Raw genomic sequence first — 24,430 nt, 5'->3', positions numbered from 1 at the left:
TCTACAATTTGTCATAAAAATTTACATTTTGCAGGCAAAATTGTGAGATTTTTCGATTTAAATTACCAGGCGAACAGGAATTCCAGAAGGTGACCATTGATCGTTTTGTTTTCGGACGCAACCTGCTGCTGATTATGATCGCCTGGTAATTCAACCCGAAAAATCTACAATTTGCCATAAAAATTTACATTTTGCAGGCAAAATTGTCAGATTTTTCGATTTAAATTACCAGGCGAACAGGAATTCCAGAAGGTGACCATCGATCGTTTTGTTTTCGGACGCAACCTGCTGCTGATTATGATCGCCTGGTAATTCAACCCGAAAAATCTACAATTTGTCATAAAAATTTACATTTTGCAGGCAAAATTGTCAGATTTTTCGAACAGGAATTCCAGAAGGTGACCATCGATCGTTTGGTTTTCGGCAGCAACCTGCTGCTGATTATGATCGCCTGGTAATTCAAACTGAAAAATCTACAATTTGTCATAAAAATTTGCATTTTGTAGGCAAAATTGTGAGATTTTTCGGTTTGAATTACCAGGCGAACAGGAATTCCAGAGGGTGACCATTGATCTGATTGTGGAATGTCATACCTCGTTGAATTCGGTATAAAATTTGCCATCGAATTGCATTCGAGGTTTTAAATGTTGAATTTTGGCCATTTTTCGAAAAAATTATGATTACAAAATGCGATGTACATATTTTTCTTTAATCCTGATTTTTTGATTAAAAATGATCAGTTTTTTGTTCACAGGAGCTAAAATATTGGTCTGATTGTGGAATGTCATACCTCGTTGAATTCGGTATAAAATTTGCCATCGAATTGCATTCGAGGTTTTAAATGTTGAATTTTGCCCATTTTTATGATGTTACCCCTTACAAAAATGCGATGTACATAGATTTTCTTTAATCCTGATTTTTTGATTAAAAATGATCAGTTTTTTGTTCACAGGAGCTAAAATAGTGGTCTGATTGTGGAATGTCATACCTCGTTGAATTCGGTATAAAATTTGCCATCGAATTGCATTTAAAGTTTGAAAAGTTGAATTTTGGCCATTTTTCGCAAAAAATTATGATGTTACCCCTTACAAAATGCGATGTACATAGATTTTCTTTAATCCTGATTTTTTGATTAAAAATGATCAGTTTTTTGTTCACAGGAGCTAAAATATTGGTCTGATTGTGGAATGTCATACCTCGTTGAATTCGGTATAAAATTTGCCATCGAATTGCATTCGAGGTTTTAAATGTTGAATTTTGGCCATTTTTCGAAAAAATTATGATGTTACCCCTTACAAAAATGCCATGTACATAGATTTTCTTTAATCCTGATTTTTTGATTAAAAATGATCAGTTTTTTGTTCACAGCAGCTAAAATATTGGTCTGATTGTGGAATGTCATACCTCGTTGAATTCGGTATAAAATTTGCCATCGAATTGCATTCAAGGTTTGAAATGTTAAATTTTGGCCATTTTTCGCAAAAAATTATGATGTTACCCCTTACAAAATGCGATGTACATAGATTTTCTTTAATCCTGATTTTTTGATTAAAAATTATCAGTTTTTTGTTCACAGCAGCTAAAATATTGGTCTGATTGTGGAATGTCATACCTCGTTGAATTCGGTATAAAATTTGCCATCGAATTGCATTCGAGGTTTTAAATGTTGAATTTCGGCCATTTTTCGCAAAAAATTATGATGTTACCCCTTACAAAATGCGATGTACATAGATTTTCTTTAATCCTGATTTTTTGATTAAAAATTATCAGTTTTTTGTTCACAGCAGCTAAAATATTGGTCTGATTGTGGAATGTCATACCTCGTTGAATTCGGTATAAAATTTGCCATCGAATTGCATTCGAGGTTTTAAATGTTGAATTTTGGCCATTTTTCGCAAAAATTTACAATTTGCAGGGAAAATTGTGAGATTTTTCGATTTAAATTACCAGGCGAACAGGAATTCCAGAAGGTGACCATCGACCGTTTTGTTTTCGGCAGCAACCTGCTGCTGGTTATGATCGCCTGGTAATTCAACCCGAAAAATCTACAATTTGTCATAAAAATTTACATTTTGCAGGCAAAGTTGTGAGATTTTTCGATTTAAATTACCAGGCGAACAGGAATTCCAGAAGGTGACCATCGATCGTTTTGTTTTCGGACGCAGCCTGCTGCTGATTATGATCGCCTGGTAATTCAAACCGAAAAATCTACAATTTTCCATAAAAATTTGGATTTTGTAGGCAAAATTGTGAGATTTTTCGGTTTGAATTACCAGGCGAACAGGAATTCCAGAAGGTGACCACGATCTTTTGGTTTTCGGCAGCAAGCTGCTGCTGGTTATGATCGCCTGGTAATTCAACCCGAAAAATCTACAATTTGTCATAAAAATTTACATTTTGCAGGCAAAGTTGTGAGATTTTTCGATTTAAATTACCAGGCGAACAGGAATTCCAGAAGGTGACCATGGATCGTTTTGTTTTCGGCAGCAACCTGCTGCTGATTATGATCGCCTGGTAATTCAAACTGAAAAATCTACAATTTGTCATAAAAATTTGCATTTTGTAGGCAAAATTGTGAGATTTTTCGGTTTGAATTACCAGGGGAACAGGAATTCCAGAGGGTGACCATCGATCGTTTTGTTTTCGGCAGCAACCTGCTGCTGATTATAATCGCCTGGTAATTCAAACCGAAAAATCTACAATTTGTCATAAAAATTTACATTTTGCAGGCAAAATTGTGAGATTTTTCGATTTAAATTACCAGGCGAACAGGAATTCCAGAAGGTGACCATTGATCGTTTTGTTTTCGGACGCAACCTGCTGCTGATTATGATCGCCTGGTAATTCAACCCGAAAAATCTACAATTTGCCATAAAAATTTACATTTTGCAGGCAAAATTGTCAGATTTTTCGATTTAAATTACCAGGCGAACAGGAATTCCAGAAGGTGACCATCGATCGTTTTGTTTTCGGACGCAACCTGCTGCTGATTATGATCGCCTGGTAATTCAACCCGAAAAATCTACAATTTGTCATAAAAATTTACATTTTGCAGGCAAAATTGTCAGATTTTTCGAACAGGAATTCCAGAAGGTGACCATCGATCGTTTGGTTTTCGGCAGCAACCTGCTGCTGATTATGATCGCCTGGTAATTCAAACTGAAAAATCTACAATTTGTCATAAAAATTTGCATTTTGTAGGCAAAATTGTGAGATTTTTCGGTTTGAATTACCAGGCGAACAGGAATTCCAGAGGGTGACCATCGATCGTTTTGTTTTCGGCAGCAACCTGCTGCTGATTATAATCGCCTGGTAATTCAAACCGAAAAATCTACAATTTGTCATAAAAACTTACATTTTGCAGGCAAAATTGTGAGATTTTTCGATTTAAATTACCAGGCGAACAGGAATTCCAGAAGGTGACCATCGATCGTTTTGTTTTCGGACGCAACCTGCTGCTGATTATGATCGCCTGGTAATTCAACCCGAAAAATCTACAATTTGCCATAAAAATTTACATTTTGCAGGCAAAATTGTCAGATTTTTCGATTTAAATTTCCAGGCGAACAGGAATTCCAGAAGGTGACCATCGATCGTTTGGTTTTCGGCAGCTACCTGCTGCTGATTATGATCGCCTGGTAATTCAACACGAAAAATCTACAATTTGTCATAAAAATTTACATTTTGTAGGCAAAATTGTGAGATTTTTCGATTTAAATTACCAGGCGAACAGGAATTCCAGAAGGTGACCATCGATCGTTTGGTTTTCGGCAGCTACCTGCTGCTGATTATGATCGCCTGGTAATTCAACCCGAAAAATCTACAATTTGCCATAAAAATTTACATTTTGCAGGCAAAATTGTCAGATTTTTCGACTTAAATTTCCAGGCGAACAGGAATTCCAGAAGGTGACCATCGATCGTTTGGTTTTCGGCAGCTACCTGCTGCTGATTATGATCGCCTGGTAATTCAACACGAAAAATCTACAATTTGTCATAAAAATTTACATTTTGTAGGCAAAATTGTGAGATTTTTCGATTTAAATTACCAGGCGAACAGGAATTCCAGAAGGTGACCATCGATCGTTTGGTTTTCGGCAGCTACCTGCTGCTGATTATGATCGCCTGGTAATTCAACCCGAAAAATCTACAATTTGTCATAAAAATTTACATTTTGTAGGCAAAATTGTGAGATTTTTCGATTTAAATTACCAGGCGAACAGGAATTCCAGAAGGTGACCATCGATCGTTTTGTTTTCGGACGCAACCTGCTGCTGATTATGATCGCCTGGTAATTCAACCCGTAATTTTGTCATAAAAATTTACATTTTTCAGGCAAAATTGTGAGATTTTTCGATATAAATTACCAGGCGAACAGGAATTCCAGAAGGTGACCATCGATCGTTTTGTTTTCGGCAGCAACCTGCTGCTGGTTATGATCGCCTGGTAATTCAACCCGAAAAATCTACAATTTGTCATAAAAATTTACATTTTGCAGGCAAAGTTGTGAGATTTTTCGATTTAAATTACCAAGCGAACAGGAATTCCAGAAGATGACCATTGATCGTTTTGTTTTGGGACGCAACCTCCTGCTGATTATGATCGCCTGGTAATTCAACCCGTAATTTTGTCATAAAAATTTACATTTTGCAGGCAAAATTGTGAGATTTTTCGATATAAATTACCAGGCGAACAGGAATTCCAGAAGGTGACCATCGATCGTTTTGTTTTCGGCAGCAACCTGCTGCTGATTATGATCGCCTGGTAATTCAAACCGAAAAATCTACAATTTGTCATAAAAATTTACATTTTGCAGTCAAAATTGTGAGATTTTTCGATTTAAATTACCAGGCGAACAGGAATTCCAGAAGGTGACCATCGATCGTTTTGTTTTCGGCAGCAACCTGCTGCTGATTATGATCGCCTGGTAATTCAACCCGAAAAATCTACAATTTGTCATAAAAATTTACATTTTGCAGGCAAAGTTGTGAGATTTTTCGATTTAAATTACCAGGCGAACAGGAATTCCAGAAGGTGACCATCGATCGTTTGGTTTTCGGCAGCTACCTGCTGCTGGTTATGATCGCCTGGTAATTCAACCCGAAAATTCTACAATTTGCCATAAAAATTTAAATTTTGCAGGCAAAATTGTCAGATTTTTCGATTTAAATTACCAGGCGAACAGGAATTCCAGAAGGTGACCATCGATCGTTTTATTTTCGGTAGCAACCTGCTGCTGATTATGATCGCCATAAGCAGCTAAAATATTGGTCTGATTGTGGAATGTCATACCTCGTTGAATTCGGTATAAAATTTGCCATCGAATTGCATTCAAGGTTTGAAATGTTAAATTTTGGCCATTTTTCGCAAAAAATTATGTTTTCACAAAAAGTGAAAAATTCGAAAAAATTTTTTTTTTCAAATCACCAGAAAGTTTGTAGGACTTGTTAACTGCGATCGTAAGCTGCCAAAATCAGTATTTTTTATATCCCTGTGACATTCTTTAGGCCAGCTTTAATAAAAAAAAACACGAAAATTCTGTTTTTCTGATAAAAATAATCATTCAAGCCTAGCTAGAAATGTTATCTTATTTGGTAAGCAAGTGAAGAAGAATTTACCAAAAACAAAGAATCTGTTTTATAATGATAAATACAAACATTTGTTTATTTCTTCCTAGGGAATGTGATGCCATGATGAAAGTTTTGCATTTATTTGACCCAGCAAGTCTTCTGCAACAAATTCATCGCCAAGCCAGCAGAAACAAATTATACAATTAAAATCATAGAAACATGTGCACAACAATTGAAATTTATTTAAAAATAAATTAAATTTTCCTTCCATCATTTCGTTTTATTTTATAAAATTCTTACACAAGGATTACATATAGAGAATGCGCGACATTCGCACGCAGCCGCCGCTCTAAGTAAGTATGATTGAATCTTTAGTTTGTTTTACACCGGAATTTCGAATGGTTCATCTAGGCTGCAAATTGTGGAATTTTCGTGTCTGGGATTCTTATCTGGGTAGCGAGCAGATCTCGCAGGATGTGAGCTCGCCGCGATTGATGAAGGTGCAGTGGTTGCACGTCCAGGTGTTGGCGTCCAGATCCATCGCCTCCGATCCAGCGGCACCGGCACTGGCCGACGCTCCACCACTGGGATAGCTGGTGGTTCCTCTGTAAAGTATTAATAGTCAATTAGGACCATTTCACGGCAGGGGAATGCTTTGGGGTTGGAAGAGAACTCACCCACTGCCGCCGGAACTGGCCTGGATAAGCGACTCGAGCAGCTTCCACACATCCACGACCTTGAACTGGGCGGCCTCGTTGGGGTTCTTGGTGCGCACCGCCTCCAGCAGCGGACCCATGTGCTGTCGCAGCGGCAGCATGTCCATCTTGTACAGGTAGACCAGCAGGTGGAAGTCGGAGATGGCCTCCAGGAACTCCTCCTCGCCCCAAGCGGACAGATAGCAGCTGAGCGCATTGAAATCCTGCAGGTGGCCATCAATGTAGCGGTTCTCGATGGGGAATGGCTGGCGCTTGTCGTACTCGGTGAACGTGTAAATGGGTTGCAGCGGTGTGGATGCGGGCACGTCCACCAGCAGATACTCCACGGGCAGGGGGCGAGCCAGCCGCTGCACCTCGTTGCCGTACTGATCCTTTTCCTGGATGGGGGGCGAGAAATCAAGGGGAACGGCAGGTTAGAATGGGTATTACCAAGATTAGCCCAGTTAGACTTGGCCCAGTGACCTACATTGGATATGGGCCACAAAGCAAGGCAAAAAACGTTTGCTGACGTCTGATTTGCTCTCTGCTCCTTTTACCCCGCATTCTGTTCCGTTCTTTTCTCTCACTCTCACTCTCTCTCCCCCTCTCTCTCTCTCTATGAAAGCTCGTTGGCGAGCAACCTGTTAGCTCGGCAATGACCTTGCCCACATCTAACAAGGCCGGCGGTACGGCGCTCGTCGTTGGTCTTGGACGCAGAGGGTCGCCAGATGAGACGGCATGGCTTCCACTGAGCTCCAAAAGCCAGCACAAGCCACTGCATCCCTGAAAGAATGCTGTGAGAATGGAAACTCGTTCCGTGAATCCCCCGACTGCAAAAAGGTCACAGGTTTATGCATAGTTTATGTTGGTTAACAGACCACATTCAGCATCGTCGATTTTAATTGGCAACCGAATGTGCGAAATTCAACAAAATGCATGAGTGATTTACAGGCTATTTTTGGACTACAAGGATATCCTTCAGTAGCAAAAAATCATGATAAAATCGAAAAAAGGATTGCCGGGTTTTGGAGATAAGGCGCGGCACGTACCAAGCCCCTCCGGCTTCATAGCTGCAGTTCCGCGACAAACGCAATTAAGCTGGCTGGCTATGCATGTCGTGGAATGGCAAATAGGGGAGGGCGGGGGCGTTTCGCGCGCAGAGGCGTCATCATGACAACAATTCCTTGCCACCCAGCAGCAGTGCATCCAATTGGAATGGCATAGCTCGCCCATCACGGACATGCATAAGTTAATTAGCTCCGGCATCCAGAAAGTGCACACCTATCGCAGGCGGCAGGCGGCAGGCGATGGAATGTGTGATGGAGCAGAAGCTGGACAAACAAAATCAATGAACGTACATAATAGAGGTTGAGCAGGATGTGGGACGAGCTCCTGCTGGCGCTTTAACGATGTTAAACTCTCAGAGCCACTCAAAATGTGTTGCATTACGAATTTCCGCTTCCGTTTGCGTCAGCGTCAGCGGTGGCAAATTAAGTTTGCAGCTAAAGCTGCTTTACAGCCAAGTGCCACTATACACAACTACTGCAGTGGCATGCTTGTCAATCTTTTGTCAATTAACAAGCCGGAGGCAGGATAATAGAATGTGGGTTGAAATCAGATTGCTTTTTTGGAACAATGCGAAATTACTCGACCTGCAAGCCAAAGGCACTGGAGTTTGTCATCACATTGTTTGTAGAATTCACATGAAACCTATCCATCTATTGTGCGAAGTGCTAACAAAAGACGCACACGACGTACGCACCATTTCTACTTGACTTTAAAGTGCACTCAATGTATGGAAATTGCAATAAAAATGGAAACTTATGAGAGCGCTTTAAATATAAAACAAATACTCAAGTCCAGAGTGTGCAATATTATTATCAAGACATGGGTTGTTGTGTGTAAATATAGGTCACTTATCCTATAAGCAGGCATATGCACATGCTTGTGTAACAATGTTGGAGTAGTCAGAAGTAACAGAAGATGGTATGCAAAAATATTTGCATGTCCTGTGGAGCAGCAAAAGGACACTTAAACGAGAGGAAAAACAGCTTGGCATTGACATTGGAAGAGCCAAAAGAAGCGAAAAAGAAGCGAAAGAGTGAGTCGCAGCCAGGACACCGAGAGCTTTGCAAGCTCTCTCTCTCTCTCTCCCTCTCGCAGCGATATAAAAGCCACATCCTGGCGAGTCGAGGCTGCATTTGCCAACAAATCGCGAACGGGTCAGGACGAGCCCAGCTACGAGCATCGAGTCAAACGGCACGCGTTTCATTCTCGGTTATTTGTGTTCCGAATATATACCCATGTAGTTTTTCCCCATGTTGGCTAACATGCCTGGCCTGAAGGAGCAGCCCCAGCCGATGCTTAGACCCATTAGCCAGCTATCACACCATGTTCTGGACGGCGGTAGCCTCCTCCACACTCTCCTCCAACAGCGCCGAGAGCTCGGCGGGATTGGCCAGTGCGGCGCCCAGCTACCAGCAGCAGCACACGAAGCCATCGCCGCTGCGAGCCTCCACCAGCAGCTGGCAGCTTAGCAATGCAGCGTTCAAGTCGCGTCTGCAACAGCAACAGCTACTGCAGCAGCACCAGCAACAGATACAGCAGCAGCAGCAGCAGCAGCAGCACGAGCAGCAGCAACAGGAGCACCAGCAACAGGAGCTGCAGCAACAGCAGCAGCAGCATCTGCAGCAGCAACACGAAAACGCATCCCAACAGGAAGTGCAACCGAACAGGGAGGACAGACGGGCGGTGGGGCAAAAGGCCAAGCTTCAGACAGCGAACATCAAAAAGAAAATCAGTCCCAAGAGTGAGAGTAAAATATTCAAGGCTTTCACCTCCTGCAAGTGCGCCCAAAAGTAGTAGTAGGAGTGGGATCACGTGCAAATGTACAAGTGACAAAACAATAACAATCGAACAACAAATCGAAACTGATATCACATATTTTTTGATGCATTTTCAAGGTAGAAAACATTGAAACATTGAGCAAATACAAACCAAAGGCACTACAATAACAATAAGAAAGTTCAAGTTCCTGTGGATTTTTAAGTGAAACAAAGTAACGTTAAATACATTAAATACATGTAATGTGCGCAAGTTCCAAGGAATAAAACATACTTCTTATGGTAAGATTTGCATATTTTGGGTCTGAATTAAGTGAAAGCATATTCATTATTACAAATTCATTTGTACGAGCTGGCTCCCAAGTTGCCTTTGATTACTCATAGACTTCTGCGGCTTCCTTAAGCCGTAGATTCATTATCATATCTCAACGGAAGCAGTCCTTCAGCCTCACACATTTGTCAGATACTCGCCACATTCCATTTCGCATCCATCAAAGTTTTGCTTTGATTAGCACATGATTTGACATGCTGACGGTTAATTTGCATGATTGAAGTTGGCCAGAAAGGCTTTTTGGCCGGCGGGGTAAAGGCCATCAATCAAAAAAGGACGCTTTCCGGCCAAAGTGCGATAATTATTTGTCGCTCGCATGCTATATGCATATAAACTTTACCTCAGTTTTCACTAAAAATCTATTGTTTCACTAGTTAAGTAGAACCCACAGATGAATAATAACTTTTGTAGCTTCTTTTCAACTTTAAACGAACTTTTGGAAGCCAATTTGCGTGCCCTGTTGATTTTCGTCCCATTCAGCTTCTCTAAAACTTTTGCTGTGAACAGCATTATAATTGGTTCTTTGAAATGTGCTGCAAGATAAGTAACTTAACCCTGTGAAAGTTGAAAGAAGGTAAAAAGTTGGCATTGAACCGATGGGAAGCGCCTTCAAGGCAAGTCTGCTATTTAAATAGAGTCCAGTAATCGCCACATCCCTGCAAATATGAATTGCACACTTTGCCATATGGCTGGGAAATTCTCAGCACGTTGGCACCGCCATTAAAGTGGAGAAACCAATTATCGTCCTGGCCCTAGTCCGCTTATGGCAATTAGCAAAGGGGAATTGGCGGTTTAGTCCGTCGAGGAATGGAGATCTCCTCCTGCCACATCGAAGGTGACACACAGGCACGCAATAAATTTTTATTGCCCGGCATAAAAGCGAAAAGCCAGGCCAATGGCCAATGTCCAATGTCCAACGTCCAATGGGCCAGACCAACGCCCAGCGGCACTGACAATGAGTCCAAGGAGAAGGAAGTGGGCCAAAAGGAGGCGAACCAGGCCGCAAATTGCTTATCGATTCGCAGATTTGCCTTCGCCACTTTTTATGATTTTAAGCCGAATGCGAATGCTTGGCCCGAATTTGCTGACGCAGTTGTTGAAATTGATTGAACAGACAGCGGAATGGAAAATTCTCGCTTATCCAGTGGGCCAATTACGTTCAGTGCAAAACATATGATTCGTTGCAAATGATTTTCCAGGAATTCCATCAAAGGCCTCATTTTGGCCAGGAAATATCTGTTCAGTAGCACTCCCACACTTTGCTTAAATTCACAGAAAATTCATTAGACCAACTGTGGCTACTGTTGCATTAAACACAAAGCTGCTGCTTTCTGTGCCGTGGAAAAGTTTTAATTTCGTTGGGGAATTGCATATGTTAGGTGAGAGGCTTCAACAAGTGGCATACATAAGTATGTAGGTGTATTCCCACCTACGTTTTATCTCAGACAAATGGCGATTTCGGAGAAATCCCCAAGGCAAAACCCCACAAGCATTGAACTGTGCTCTTTATAAATTTATGCGATCACAGACTGGCAATCTTAAAAATAAATCGGATTTGTTTCAACGCTAAAGAGTTAACAAACACCGCATGTATAGGCGCCCACGGAAGTTTTATAAATAACTTTATAATTTATAGTCTTTATACCCAATATAATTGCACTGAAGCGGCCATTTATTCCAATTTCCCACCATTGACAACATGTAAAAGTTCAATTAAGCCAGGCTTACGCAAATAAAGAGAAGAATAAAGAATTACAGCTGTTGCTGAATTTAGCCCAACAAATAAAATTCAGGAGCAACATTTGTCAAACGCACAGTTTCTCTAATTAGTTCACTCAAGGTGTCGACGGCGGGTTGATGGCCGTAAATGTGGCTAAAAGTGAGTTAAGCCTGAATAATGCCAACGGACGTGGGGCGGTTAATCTGTTGTGGACTTGGTGCCAGCAGCAAATAAACTGATATCTGTCATTGTCTTTCACTGTGGCTGCCAGTGGCTTTACTTTCCCCTATTTCAAAACAAGAGACAACGCACAAATGTCTCGTTTTTACAGCCATTTTACAGCAAATTGTCAACTTAATTTTCCGTCCAGTAAACAATTACCGAAACGAATTCGCATTTTTATTCTAAACACAACACACCAGCACGACACAAATATGAATTTATGCGACAGTCTGCCAAGGAAGTTGTTTTTTCCCTTTCAAACTCGCTTGGATGGCGAAAAGTGCGAAAAAAGACAGACGACCCTAAAAAGTAGGCAATGTTTTATTTGTCGATGCATAGGAAGTTCCGCCTCTAATTGCTGGAGCCAGCTGAATTCGCAGGCAGCTTAAGGAATTTGCATAATTTCGGAGAAAGGGCGAAAGTAGAGGGCAGGAGAAAGTGGAAGTGAAAGACAAACATGCGACCAAGAGTGAATAATAAACAGAAACCAAAATAAGCGTAAGGAATGCCAGAAACGTGTTTCTCGCTGTCCAATGGCATGGAAGAAAATATTATAGAATTCTAGATGGCCAAGAAACCCAAAACGTTTGAAGCCTTCACCTTGGGCAGGTGTACTGTAACACAATGAGGGAAAATGGGAAAATATAACACGGAAGGTCACTTCAAAACTCATTTTTCAACAATGTTTGCCAGTTGGGTTCTGTTTGTCTTAGGCGCCGGACAAATCGCACAAAAAAGGGCGTTAATTCAACATGTGATTCTTTACTCCCTTCATATTAATGTGCTCACATTTTTCATAACATATGAAAAATGTAATGTAAACTAATTTGTGCACATACTTCTCACACATGTTTATTTTAGTGCAGAGCTTTTTTCTGTTTCCAAACAATTAATATAAGTTCCCAACCGAGTCATTTGTACAAAATCTGCCTAAGCGGCAATCGCAATTACTACTATTGAATATTAATTAATTTGTTTAGCCTAGTTGATGCCAAAATATTCTACATATACAGCGCAAAGTTTTGGCCTTTGGTCAACACTTTGTCCGAATGCGATGCTTTTCCACTGGCCACTGGGCAATGGCCAGAGTTTTGTGTTGCCAAGGCCAAATTGATGTGACCCCCGAACCGCTTGTTACTTATTAAATTGGGGTTTCCACTGTTGGAAGTCCCACGCCGAACAAAGTTTGATTACACAGCTTAGAACAAAGTCCCAATAGCTGCCACACGGCAAAAACTTTCTCAAGGGGTCGCACAAAGAATTAGGCCCAGTCTTAGTACCAACTTGGATTTCTTTTCTTTTTTTGGGAGGAAGGTGTAAGCGGAAGGTTAATCACAATCAGCAAAGTATAAACAATTTGAAAATTTACAAAGTTTTTGCGGATTAAAAATCAGGAATCAAAGTGCGGAATTCAGAAGATGTTTCTGATAAAGCAAATGACTCAATGATGAGACATACAAATCAAAAAATTTGAAGTCTCTTTCAACTTTTAACGAGGGCAGGTGAAAAGGTCTTATATACTTTTTTGCCGAAACAGGAACTTTTCAATTAAGTTTAGTTGCGTATTTTTGTATGGCGCCCAAGAAGCTCAAGTTAAGTGCAAACAAAGTTGAAGACGTCGCCTAATTTGTAGCTTCATAGATTGAACAGATTTTCCCTATCGAAAAGAAAACAAGATCACAGCACGACGGGAAAACAAGCTCGTAAGTGTCAGTAATTTCTCACCATCGAACACATTAGTAGCTCAGAAGTAGGACACCAAAGAAAGAGTTCAATTCCTTCATATTTTTGTCCAAATTTTATACTTTTTAGCACTGACGAACATGGAGAAGTCCATCCAGGTGCCAAAGGAGCTGAAAGCGCTGCTGAGCTGCGGCCTATGCCATCGTCCATATGACCTGGCCGCCGGTCTGCTGCCCCAGGAGCTCGTCTGCCAGCACAGCTTCTGCGAGGAGTGCGTGTACAGGAACACCGATCGCAATTCGTCCGAGTGCGTCTGCTATGTGTGCGGATTTCGCACACAGCTGCATGGCCAGAAGCTGCCGGAATCCCTGGCCATCATGTATCTGCTACGTGAGCTGCCGGCTTTGGTGCTGGGCAGGGCCATGCTGGATTTCTCGGACAAGAACAGCAGCACTATTGAAATTTCTAGTGAAGAAGCGCCCAATGCTTCAGCGAAGAACTGGTTGGAAGAGATCAGCGTGGACAGCTTTTTGGCCACCAGCGTGGAGCACTGTTTCATCCACGCCATGCCGAACTCCACGTGGTGTCACACTTGCCAGCGTCTGTTGTGCCGCGCTTGCTCGGATGTGCCGCTGCACCAGGATCATATATTGGTGCGCCAAGTTGATTACCACGACCTGATACGCCACCTGCTCAACTCCGAGATGGCGAAGATCAAGGGCACAGCTGTGCATGCCACCGAGTTGGCCACCCGCGAAGTGGATCTGCTGCGCGAGCTGTGCGATGCGTGCTACCACGTCCAGTTGCATGTGAAGCGTGTGATTCTGGAGCACCATCCCAGCATGGTTGCCGCCACGATGACGGGCTGGCATCAACGTGCCGAACGGGATCTGGGCAGAGCCGTGAATCTGACTGGAGCTGAAATGATGCAGGTGCTCGCCCATTTGGCCAAACAGCGACGCCAATACGAGGGCCAGTTGGGCGAGGTGCACTTTCAGTGTCGGATGCGGGCCGCGGTGCAGGAGAATGGCATGCAGGTCCTGGATTTCGAGACTCTAAACAATAGGATCACGCAGCTACGCAGTCGTCCGCATCCTGGTGCTATTCCGGCCAATGTGGAGCCACCGCAGGCGCTCATACTCACCAACTACTGTGTGTTCGCCTACTGGTGCGAGGTGCAGCGCGAAATGGTTCCTTCACGCTCGTGGAATCGGAGACCGGAACCGGAAATGCTGCCGCAACCCCGGCGAGCTGTAGTGCCACCGCATTTCAATCATCGCCTGCGGGAGGCGGAGGTTTGGGATTATATGCAGCAAATCGAACAGGATCAGAATCAAGCACTCAGTCAACTTCCCTATGATGGCTCTCCCGAACCCTTCTCGTCGCCGGGCAGCAGCAGCAGCAGTAGCAACAGCCAAAGCAATATGATAGCTCTGGACGTGGAGCAAAGACTTCGTGAATTGGCGCACCAGTGGCAAGCGGAGCAGCAGCAGCCGCAACAAATGCCGCAAGTGCAACGGGAACAGCAGCAGCATGTACAGCTGCTGGGGAACGTAATGTTCCAGCCAGATGCGGTCATCGCCAACTCGGTGGACCAATTGCAGCCGCAGGTAATGGGTCAACCAATTCAGGATCAACTCCAGCAGGATGGCGGTACCAGTTCCTCGGTAAGCATTGTGCGCCAGCCCACCGTTCACTGTTACCCCATCTACTTTCTGGACATGGAAATAGCAGGAGAACTGGCCGGCCGGGTACTAATCGAGGTGCGTTCGGATGCCGCTCCCCGGATGGCGGACAACTTTGGGGCGCTGGTGCGGCACGAGCGGGGCTACGGCTATCGGGGCTGTGCCGTCTTCCAGGCCTGGGGGGGCGAGAGCATCATCACCGGCGACTTTGAGTCGCAGAACGGACGCGGTGGACACTCGGCCTTTGAGAGCAGATACTTTTTGCCAGATGACACGGGTTTGCCGGCACACCGGGGAACGGTTGGCATGCGCAGGGGGCAGCGGCGACAGGATAGGAGTGGACTCGTGGGCAGCCAGTTCCGGTTGGTGCTCAACGAGATGCGATCCTTCACCGCCATTTTCGGATTCATTGTGCAGGGCATTGAGTTGGTGGACCGAATTGCGGCCAGTGGCAATGCCTTGGGACGACCGGCACTTAGGAGCACCATCCGGAATTGTGGCGAGTACCATTTAAACCGATAATATGTCCGACTGATCCATCAGACCCATCTTAACGAACACTATCAAACCAAAAGATCCTACACACTTTCAATGTACAACTCCACCCGATATCTATACAATTCTTGGTATGCAAATCTTGGTACGAATTTTGTAGAAATAAACGCACTACTTTAAACGATCAAAAAAAGACAGTCGCAGTCCGCAACAGAGCCAATTTTTTAACACAAAAAGAATTTTTATAAACAATTTACAACTCAAAGAAACGTTTTGGATGCTATTTTAAATAAAAAAGACTATCAATGATCTATAAACATTTCAGATTCATGGACAAGGTGGAAATTGTAACAGACCTTGAATATTTTAAATAAGTTTAGCCTAAGGAAAACGACACTAAACGTGCGTTGAAGCGCTACGACGTTACCTGGACATAGTAAATTAATTACAATAAAAACGTAAGATTATAAACCAAGAATAAGGTGAAAGCCAAATACACAGCTGACATGTAATTACGGTCAATTCAGTTAATAATAATATACGAAATAAATCTATTAGCAATAAGTAATAAACGAGATAGTTTTCGGTGTCTACATATGCATTTGATGTGATCATAACTAAGGCTATGTTTGTGATGGAAGAAATAATGAACGCCAAGAGCAGCCATCCATAAAATAAGGGAATCAAGTAATAATAGCACCTTAGCGAAGTAAAGGAAGGCAAGGAATCGAATTAAGAAGAAATCGAAATCAATTTTACGAAATTTGTAGACTAAACTATTGAAAATGGCCACATTATAGTTTAAATTATGTTTAGTAATCCTTATAAACCTATCAACTTCAATCGAAAAGTGTATGTTTAGGTTTTAGGTTTAGAAAAGTTAAATCGAAATCTTATATTTTCCAAAATAATACAAAATCGAATCACAAATAAACATTAGATAGAACGAAAGAGTTTGGCCCATAGGCGACAAGTAAAGAGTTTATAAAGACATAAAGGGGAGTAATTGGAAAATTGTGATTGGCTGGCAGTTGCTCAGAAAGTTGTTACTTTAAGAATTGAATATGCATTGAGTAATAGCATCGTTTATGAATGTCCTAGGTATACGATAAATAATATGAACTTTTGAAGGAGTACCCAGAGCAATGATGAGAAGTACAAACCGAGAAGGATAAGGGAAGATAATGAAGTTATTGCATAAATAAATCAAAGTAATTCAAGATAATGTAAGCCTCTTGATGTCAAATGTTTGAATTGGCGTTGCTCGTGAAACCCAGATTTTCTTTGCATGTATCCAACTGAAAAATCAAATCCCATTCGAATCGATGTCTAAATATGGAAGTTGTTTGTGTAAATGTGTGAACGTAATTCAATAAAGGTTGCCCAATAACTGATTTCACTTGATTGGGGGATACAAGCTAAAAGCTTTTTCATCGTGCCTGCGAATTTCGAACTCTGCAACTCGATGTGGCTCACTTACCTTATAGAAGACGTCCGGAACATACTGCTTGTCCGTGGATTCACGCACGTAGCCCAGCTCTGGCGCATCCTTAGTGGGTATCAGACAATTATCTCGCACCAGAGCCATGCACTGAGCCGAGACCGCATAGCCTTCCATGTGCACTTGTTTGGTTTTATCTCCTGAAATGTTTAAGAACAGTTTTGGTACTAATTCATTTCACAGCATCAACTTGAGCTTACCTGTTACACAAATCGTCACAAACTTTGAGCCGAAAACGCCATTGGAGGCATATTTACACGGATTTGGATGGCGATTCTGCAGCTCGCCGGCTGTGATGCACTCCTGGGCCGTAATGAAGTGCGACTCGATGCCACGGATCTGTTTGACAGTGCCGACACTCGCATCCTCCGTGATGAGATCAGTGAAAATCCAACCAATCTAAGAACGTCAGAAATGAAAAAATAAAAAAGGCAACTTTTGTGGTAGTTATAACTAACCTTTTTCAGTCCTAGCGCACTGGCAACGGCATCCACATCGTCAGCGAACTCATCCGGCTGGATGTTGATAGAATCCCTGGTAGACTCTTGTGGCGGCTCGTAAATGGCAGCCACCTTGGCCCTGATGCCCAACGGAACGTCAGTGTGCTGCTCGTACGTGCCATACAGATATCCCATGCGCTGGTGTCCTGTGGTGCGCCAGTAGTTAAGGAAGCGCTCCACGATCTTGGTGTTCTCGAACATGACATTGTCCACGTGGCGATATGTCTGACGATTCAGCGTAATAGCCGACGGCTGGCACTTGGAGCAGATGCCCTTGGGCCATGGTGGATGCTCGCGACATCCCGGCTTGATGCGGCAGTTGATGTCGTCGAAGACAAAGTACTTGCCCTGATCCATGCCGGATGTCTGTTTGCGTATGTACGAGTGGAAGGACAAGTGCTTGATTTTCTGCTCCTTCAGATAGGACTCATCATAGGGCTCCAGTGCGGAGCAGTGCACGCAACGGCCGTTGGCATTGTGGTGGCACCTAAAAAAAAGTTATCGGTTGATGAGTTAAATGGTACTTTTTATATTATAATCAAAGCCTACAGCTTGCTATCACGTTCGCGCTTAATGGTGCCATCAGCTTTGCTCAGAGCCTGATCCACGTCATCTTCGACCACATTAATGGATGGACGAGCGCTGTTTGGATTGCTAATGGTGCTTGTCTTGAACGCCTGACTGTCCATGACAGTGGTGCTGGTGCGCTGCGAAGAGAACATTATGAGAAGTAAGCAGGTTAGTCCCCGATCGAACTGCTCTGTTTGATCAACTTACGCGCGATGATGTGCCAGCCATCTGTTTCAAGTAGACCATGTCGCCATGCTTCAAGGAAGTCCCCACCAGCTGGGAGCCACTGGCCTGCAGCTCTGTGAGGAAGTTGCGCTCCTTGAAGAGACCGAATCCATCCACCTTCAGGGCATTCTGAACGCTGTCGTATAGATGCTTCAGATTCGACTTGGACGAGATCTCGATGCGTTTGATGCCCTCCGCCGACTGAACGCGAATTAACTGGAATGCACAAATGAAACCCAAATTCTAATTAGTACTGGGCCTGGTGAAATGTGGCAATATGTGGTCCAACCGATTGTTTGCATAACACAAACAGACGATGGCGCACAAAGGCGTAGGCGAAATTGCGCTTCTTGTAGATGAATTGCTCGAGCAGCAGTGGTGCACAGGCCATTTTCTGGACTTCTTTTTGGACGGGTCACTGGGTGGGCGGTTGGGTGGGCGCTTGAGTGGGCGGTGGTGGGTGGTAGATTGGGTGAGGGGGGTTGTCAAGTGTAGCTAGGAGCTACCAAAGCGTTTAGGGCTTTTTGCTTAGTGTTTCGAACTGTACGTCATGAAGGCGCGAACTTGACTGCGACAATTTAGCTGGCATCGCAATTAAAAACAAATGCAATTCGTTGCCAAAATGAGTGCATAGTTAAAAGAGCTCTAACACGTGTACATATATGTATGTAAATTGCGATCTCTTATTCTCAGATTTCAATAAAAAAGAAAACAGACTTTTTAACAGACATGAGCGGCATGCACTTGCAAAAAAATTCAATTTAGTTTTCAAATAACAATATTGTTGTGTGATTTATTGGTATATCCAGATTTCTTATTAAAAAAAAATTTTTTTATATTTCACAGTATGTCTTTTAGAAGTAAGGGAGCTTGAGACATTTCTCTGAGTGTAGCACCCCTTCAACCAGAAATCGCCTAATTGGCCAGACATGTCCTCAAATGCATTTCGCTAAGCATTTGCCAGCCAACAATCGTTAATAATTTAGTTGGTTTTTAGATAGGTTTTTGGACTTAAAACCCCCTCACACTCCCCTCAGTCCACTTTCCGCCTAGACTGCACTCTGTCAGTAGAAAATCTACAAGTCATGGTACCATTAAATTTCACCGCCAGCACTTTTGGCCGCAATTCGGGACTTGCAGGGAATGTGCACTTTCGGGACTGCTCCCAAATTGGGGTATTATGCACTATATGCTGCACTTTTGCCGGCTTTAATGCACTTTAAACATATTTTCCATACACAAGGCAACAACAACAAACGCCATCGAAATGGGAAACCGACTTTGTTTGCCGGCTTTTTTAATGGGTAGACAGCGGGAAACACTTGACAATTTTCACTACACACACTGCACCAACAAGACATCCGTTTAGTTTGCACCTTAAATGCAGTTTTCAATTTGTTATCAACAATTTACTTACAATTTTGTCATTTGGCATTGTAATTTTGTCTGTCTCTTTCGCACAGCTGTGGGGATGGCGATAGTCTGCTTAGAGGTGGAGAAAAATCGATAGCACCAAGATATCGAAGTCTCTTAAATCGGTTGCGTGTCTACTTACGGCGATTGTCAAAAGTCCCGACTAATCGATGAGTGTAGCGGGCTTTTTAAAGACTGGGAAATTATTCATTTTGTGCACATTTATTAAAATAGCTGCGTGTTATTCTACAATTAGACAACAATAAACCAATCGCATTCTAGTGGAAGACAGCGTATGAAAGCAGTGGGAGGGACTCCTCCATCGGACTTCAGTCGTACTTGAGGTTGCCCATGCAAATGTACTTAATGTCCACATAGTCGTCGATTCCGTGCTTGGAACCCTCACGTCCCACACCGGACTCCTTGACGCCACCAAATGGAGCCTCTGCGGCGGAGAGGAAGCCCTCGTTGACCCCGACCATGCCCACCTCCATCCGCTTGGCCACCCGGAACACCTGCTGCAGATTCTGGCTGTAGAAGTAACCGGCCAGGCCTCTTCGTGTGTCGTTTGCCTTCTTCACCGCTTCCTCCTCGTCTCGGAACCGTATGATGGAGACCACTGGACCAAAGACCTCCTCGGTGTAGAGTTGAGCCGAGGGCGGCACATCTGTGACAATTGTGGGTGCGTAGAAGAGGGATCCCTTGTCGGGCAACGGCTGTCCGCCCAGGATAATGTTTGCCCCCTTCGACCTGGCGTCCTCCACAAAGCCACTCACTTTCTTGAACTGCATTTCGTTGATCAGCGGTCCGATTTCCACATCGCATCCTTGACCATCTCCGATCTTTAGTGCCTCTATGCGTTTTTGCAGCTGCCCAACGAACTTATCGTAGACGTCATTCTGCACAAAGAATCTATTGGCGGAGACACAGGTCTGTCCGCAGTTCCTGAACTTGGAGGCCATCGCGCCATCCACTGCTTTCTCGATGTCTGCCGAGTCGAAGACAATAAACGGAGCATTGCCGCCGAGTTCGAGGCAAATCCTTTTGATGCCGTCAGCCGAGTTGCGGAAGAGCAGTTTGCCCACTTCAGTGGAGCCCGTGAAAGATATGCCCCTCACATCGGGACTCTTGCAGAACAGGTCGCCAATCGGAGCCGCTTTGTTTGTGGTGACCACATTTATGACGCCCTTCGGAATGCCAGCATCCACTGCCAATTTGGCCACCGCCAGAGCGGTGAGAGGAGTGTCCTCTGAGGGCTTCACAACGACCGTACACCCAGCAGCCAGCGCGGCTCCTGCTTTCCTCGTAATCATGGCCAATGGGAAGTTCCAGGGCGTGATCAGGGCCGCCACTCCGATGGGCTGCTTCATCACAATGATCTCCCGATTGGGCAATGCGCTGGGCACAATCTCGCCGTAGATGCGACGGGCTTCCTCTGCAAACCACTCGACGAAGGAGTTGCCGTAGGCCACCTCCCCCTTGGACTCGTTGATCGGCTTGCCCGACTCGGCCGTCATTATCTCGGCTATCTCCTGTGTGTGCTGCTCGATCAGTTTGTGCCACTTCTGCAAGCCGAGATTAGATAAGATTAGCAGAGGTTCATTAGAGACTGCAGGCAGAAGTGATGACAATGACCTACAGTCGAAACTTTCCATCTTCAAGTTCAATACATTGTGATAAGAGGAACTTGAGACTAGACCCCATCATACTATATGATGGGCCTTAGGTAGTGCATTAGCAATCTGTGGGTGCTAACTAGCACCCCTGATAGGGAATGATCTCGGCACTCACCTTGAGCAGGTTGGAACGATCCTTGGCGGTCAGGGATCGCCACTCCTTGGACTCGTACGCCTGCTTGGCGGCGTCAATGGCCTTCTGGGCGTCCGCCACCGTCATGTTGGGCACCTTTCCGATGACAGCACCACTGGCTGGATTCCGCACCTCGAAGGTTGCCTTGGCATTGCTGGAATCCACCCAGGCGCCATCCACCAGGGCCTTGTCCTGCACCAGTGCCGAGAATCCTCGCATCCTGCAGAGGCTTAGGCTGCTTCCTGTTCGTGCGACTCCGCTGAGCTGTCGCCACATTCTGCCGGCTGCACCAAATAAACAAATATAATGAACTGCAATTAACAATTGGCTACTAATCGATTATTGACCGGCATGCGGCCGCTCTTTTTATCACCTTTTTCACCTGTGGGGGAGTGGGAGGCGTTTATCTTATCTGCGACGTTATCGGGAAGACTGTTTGCTGTCCACACCAGCAGATACAGTTTCTATTGGGCGCTTTGATTAGATTTAATTGATTTTAATTTGGTGCGCTCCGAACCAGCAGAGCCTTGGACTTGCCAACTTGTTTTCACGTTATCAACGGCAGCTGTTCTCCAACTAAGAGCTGCCAACTGGTTCGCTTTAGAATCCTGCTAGCGAACCGCGTAAAATGTACCATTTGATAAACAAAACTGTTTGGTAAAATTCTGTCAATTTATTGGCAGCGAATGGGGAAATTTCATTTTTTTTAGGACATAAATATTTCCCCTGCTGTTATCGATACGACTTCCATCTATCGATCTGCTACGCAGTTACGCAGCAAACACCTTCTGTCAAGCGACTGGGCGGCAGCCGTTTGACTTTCAAAAAGAAAAAGAGAACGACAAAAAGAAAGTCCATTTGAAGTAAGCTTCCTGACTCCCATTTTCAGTCGTTGCTTTTCAGCGATCTTAAGGCAGCGCCACTTGTCCCAGCAATCTCTGGACAATCGGTGCCTTTCGCCCGATCTGCCCGATCTTTTTTGCATGCGCCGCCAACGTGGAGCACTGTGCTCCATTTATTATGACTTTGTAGCCAGGCATCACGACCATAGATTTCACATATGCCGGCAGCGGTTCTGGCAGAAGGTGGGTCTCCTAACCCATCGCAAGCACTTGGAAAAATGTGTGCAGTTCAAGTTGTAAAAATTCCTCAGATATTCTGCCAACTATAAGTTTAGTCTAACCATCATTTCCATAAAGTTTTCTGGAGAACTCGGGAAATATTGTATTTCTAACAACTTTCTTTATTTTACTTCAAATAGAAGTAAAATGCAAACAGAAGAAGTGCACCTCTTTTTGCTCAGTGCCACTTAGCATTAGACGGCGGCAGGTTCTGCCTACTGGGCTACTGGTCATGCAGCTTCCTCCACCGGCGACTCACCTGGAGAGGTGGCTTCCCTTCGCCCAGGTGCCCGCAATCTGTGTTGCAAATTTTGTCAATAAATTTTGGCTAAGAATGCCAAAACAGGCGGCCGCCGCACGGACATCATAACTGTTAAGATAAGATTGCCTAGATCGGCGATGGCATCGCGGACGCGAAGTGGAGCATCGAAATGAATTCAATTAGTTGTGATTTAAAACTAATTGAAAATGCGTCTAGCTCGGAAGCAATCGTGAATGCTGCCGGCTGCTGTCGATAGGTGTTTAAGTTATTTGTCTTAAGTGCTGCCGGGAGGTGTGTTTCCATGTCCCATTCCAGACTGATCGAGAACAGGATGCACAGCGAGAAATATTTCAGGGGCCGACATATCGCAAAAACTGATACTTGATAGGAATGCGGAGTCGCTCTAAGAACATACTCACAACCAGTAACCAAGTTACTATTAATGAAGAAGAGCTTCTCTCGTTTCGAAGCCATAGATCCTTTATGATTTAAGGATCATTGATTGGTGGTGTAAAAGTGCTGATTATTAGGTGGGCATTTTGTCAGTGTTACCTCTTCAGCGACGGCTCATCAGAAAGCCAGCCAATGAAGCAGTCAGTCAGTTCGTGGCACTCGAAACCTATCTAATGTCTACTTAACTGCACAATTTTGACAGCTTTAATGCGCTGGCATGGCCGGCAAATTTATGGGGCCCTTGGTTCTTATAGAATGCAAAACAATTGACAACCCAGAAATAGGCAGCCGTGTGCCTTTGCCTTTTGTGCCGGCTAATTGTAATACGAAATCATAACACGCCATAAAAACGACACAAAGCTGGAAAGATGGGATCGTATCGTATAGGATCTTGGTCTTGGGACCGGTTCTGTTTTCTGTTTGCTGTTTGCTGCTTAGCTGTTTTCTATGTCTTTGCGAGGCGGAGGCCCTTGTGGAAGCCCAAGACGCCGCCCTGGCAGCTGGTCAGTGGGAACAATGATGTGGCAGTGCCCCCTCTCTTTCGCCGCAAAGATCGCCGTCTCTTTCGCTTCGGGAGGATACCAAGCCATTCTCTAACGCAAAAGCAGTCGGAGCCATAAATCATGTTTGGAAACACGTTCCTTAACGCGAGTATAAGTATAAAACATCTGTTGTTCGGTTTCTGTTGGTCGGGATCTGATCTGGTTGGCTGCCTGGCAGCTTTCTTGCGAGGACAAAGGACTCGCAAGCTTAGGGCGCAAACTGGTTGCCAATTGTCCTGGCAATGTGGCAATGTGGCAAGATGGCACGAAAACAAAACAGCCGCCGAACAGATAAATGTCGTGATCGACTCACGCAACGGCAGCAGCTGCTCCTCGGAATTAACCATCTGAGGATGGGTTACAAATTAACCCATTGAGGACTTGCAGGGCGGGGAATGCAAGCCCTTTTCGAACTTTATTTCAAACTATGCACTAAACAGCAATTTCCTTACTTAGTGCTTAGTTATACACCTCACGTTGTTTATGTTGCCAAATGGCATAACATTATGATATAGTATGATATATTTAATATATCTAAAGCTTGATAACAAAAGTTTGGTGTTAATATGAACTTGAAGGAAATCGTTTATAAGAAAAGCAAAGCTAGGGCTCTTATAGGGTTAACCTCGAAAATGGCCGCAGCTTGCAGGCTAACAGCTTTTCAGATACATGTGGGCTCGGCTGGTCCTGCGGATCCCTCTGACCGGTTCGGAATCGGATTCGGATCCTGGTGGAGATCCTGCTGACTCACCTTGGCACGTGTGCTTAACGATCGCATCGGCAGCTGCTGC

The 24,430-nt window shown here is 44.0% G+C and overlaps 4 protein-coding genes across 7 annotated transcripts; 2 read left to right on the top strand and 2 right to left on the bottom strand.

Annotated features, from left to right (window-relative positions):
* Positions 1-5,834: 5,834 nt before the first annotated feature.
* On the bottom strand, positions 5,835-19,547 carry LOC6554671 (nuclear protein localization protein 4 homolog). 2 transcript variants are annotated; one of them, XM_001981738.3, is made up of 8 exons: positions 19,457-19,547; positions 18,022-18,255; positions 17,794-17,951; positions 17,203-17,731; positions 16,945-17,143; positions 16,724-16,884; positions 6,247-6,662; positions 5,835-6,174 (listed from the first exon to the last, which is right to left on the bottom strand). In XM_001981738.3, the coding sequence occupies exons 1-8, from the start codon at positions 19,472-19,474 to the stop codon at positions 6,015-6,017; spliced, it is 1,875 nt and encodes a 624-aa protein (XP_001981774.1). In that variant the 5' UTR covers positions 19,475-19,547; the 3' UTR covers positions 5,835-6,014. The 2 variants fall into 2 exon arrangements, with proteins under 2 accessions (XP_001981774.1, XP_015009264.1); XM_015153778.2 differs by lacking the exon at positions 19,457-19,547 and adding an exon at positions 18,329-18,593.
* LOC6554698 (ataxin-8) lies at positions 8,466-9,265 on the top strand. The gene has a single exon (XM_001981740.3). It carries the CDS (start codon positions 8,656-8,658, stop codon positions 9,124-9,126), a length of 471 nt encoding a protein of 156 aa, XP_001981776.1. The 5' UTR covers positions 8,466-8,655; the 3' UTR covers positions 9,127-9,265.
* Positions 9,359-16,623, top strand: LOC6554672. Of its 3 annotated transcripts, none has more exons than XM_026982333.1 (2): positions 9,359-9,389; positions 13,193-16,623. In XM_026982333.1, the coding sequence occupies exon 2, from the start codon at positions 13,204-13,206 to the stop codon at positions 15,268-15,270; it is 2,067 nt and encodes a 688-aa protein (XP_026838134.1). In that variant the 5' UTR covers positions 9,359-9,389; positions 13,193-13,203; the 3' UTR covers positions 15,271-16,623. The 3 variants fall into 3 exon arrangements, with proteins under 3 accessions (XP_026838134.1, XP_026838145.1, XP_015008976.1); XM_026982344.1 differs by lacking the exon at positions 9,359-9,389 and having other exon boundaries at positions 12,879-14,730; positions 14,798-14,862; XM_015153490.2 differs by lacking the exon at positions 9,359-9,389 and having other exon boundaries at positions 12,879-14,730; positions 14,795-14,862.
* Positions 19,548-19,658: 111 nt separating the features above from the next.
* Positions 19,659-22,016, bottom strand: LOC6554670 (succinate-semialdehyde dehydrogenase [NADP(+)] GabD). Its single transcript, XM_026975730.1, has 3 exons — positions 21,635-22,016; positions 21,244-21,545; positions 19,659-21,017 (listed from the first exon to the last, which is right to left on the bottom strand). The coding sequence occupies exons 2-3, from the start codon at positions 21,535-21,537 to the stop codon at positions 19,782-19,784; spliced, it is 1,530 nt and encodes a 509-aa protein (XP_026831531.1). The 5' UTR covers positions 21,538-21,545; positions 21,635-22,016; the 3' UTR covers positions 19,659-19,781.
* Between the last annotated feature and the right edge of the window lie 2,414 nt (positions 22,017-24,430).

This window comes from Drosophila erecta, unplaced genomic scaffold (genome assembly GCF_003286155.1).
Source record: "Drosophila erecta strain 14021-0224.00,06,07 unplaced genomic scaffold, DereRS2 tig00000000-arrow-pilon, whole genome shotgun sequence".
Lineage (NCBI taxonomy): Eukaryota > Metazoa > Arthropoda > Insecta > Diptera > Drosophilidae > Drosophila > Drosophila erecta.
The sequence above is the reverse complement of the archived record's forward strand: the minus strand, read 5'-3'. Positions and strand labels throughout refer to the sequence as shown.

Bases quoted from the DNA above. Each gene is read 5' to 3' on its own strand.
- LOC6554698 (XM_001981740.3), top strand. From the start codon at position 8,656: ATGTTCTGGACGGCGGTAGCCTCCTCCACACTCTCCTCCAACAGCGCC.
- LOC6554672 (XM_026982333.1), top strand. From the start codon at position 13,204: ATGGAGAAGTCCATCCAGGTGCCAAAGGAGCTGAAAGCGCTGCTGAGC.
- LOC6554671 (XM_015153778.2), bottom strand. From the start codon at position 18,430: ATGGCCTGTGCACCACTGCTGCTCGAGCAATTCATCTACAAGAAGCGC. The intron at 18,256-18,328 runs GTTGGACCACAT...TGTGCATTCCAG, and splicing joins TTGTGTTATGCAAACAATCG to TTAATTCGCGTTCAGTCGGC. The intron at 17,732-17,793 runs GTAGGCTTTGAT...ACTTTTTTTTAG, and splicing joins CGCGAACGTGATAGCAAGCT to GTGCCACCACAATGCCAACG.
- LOC6554670 (XM_026975730.1), bottom strand. From the start codon at position 21,537: ATGTGGCGACAGCTCAGCGGAGTCGCACGAACAGGAAGCAGCCTAAGC. The intron at 21,018-21,243 runs GTGAGTGCCGAG...CTCGGCTTGCAG, and splicing joins ATCGTTCCAACCTGCTCAAG to AAGTGGCACAAACTGATCGA.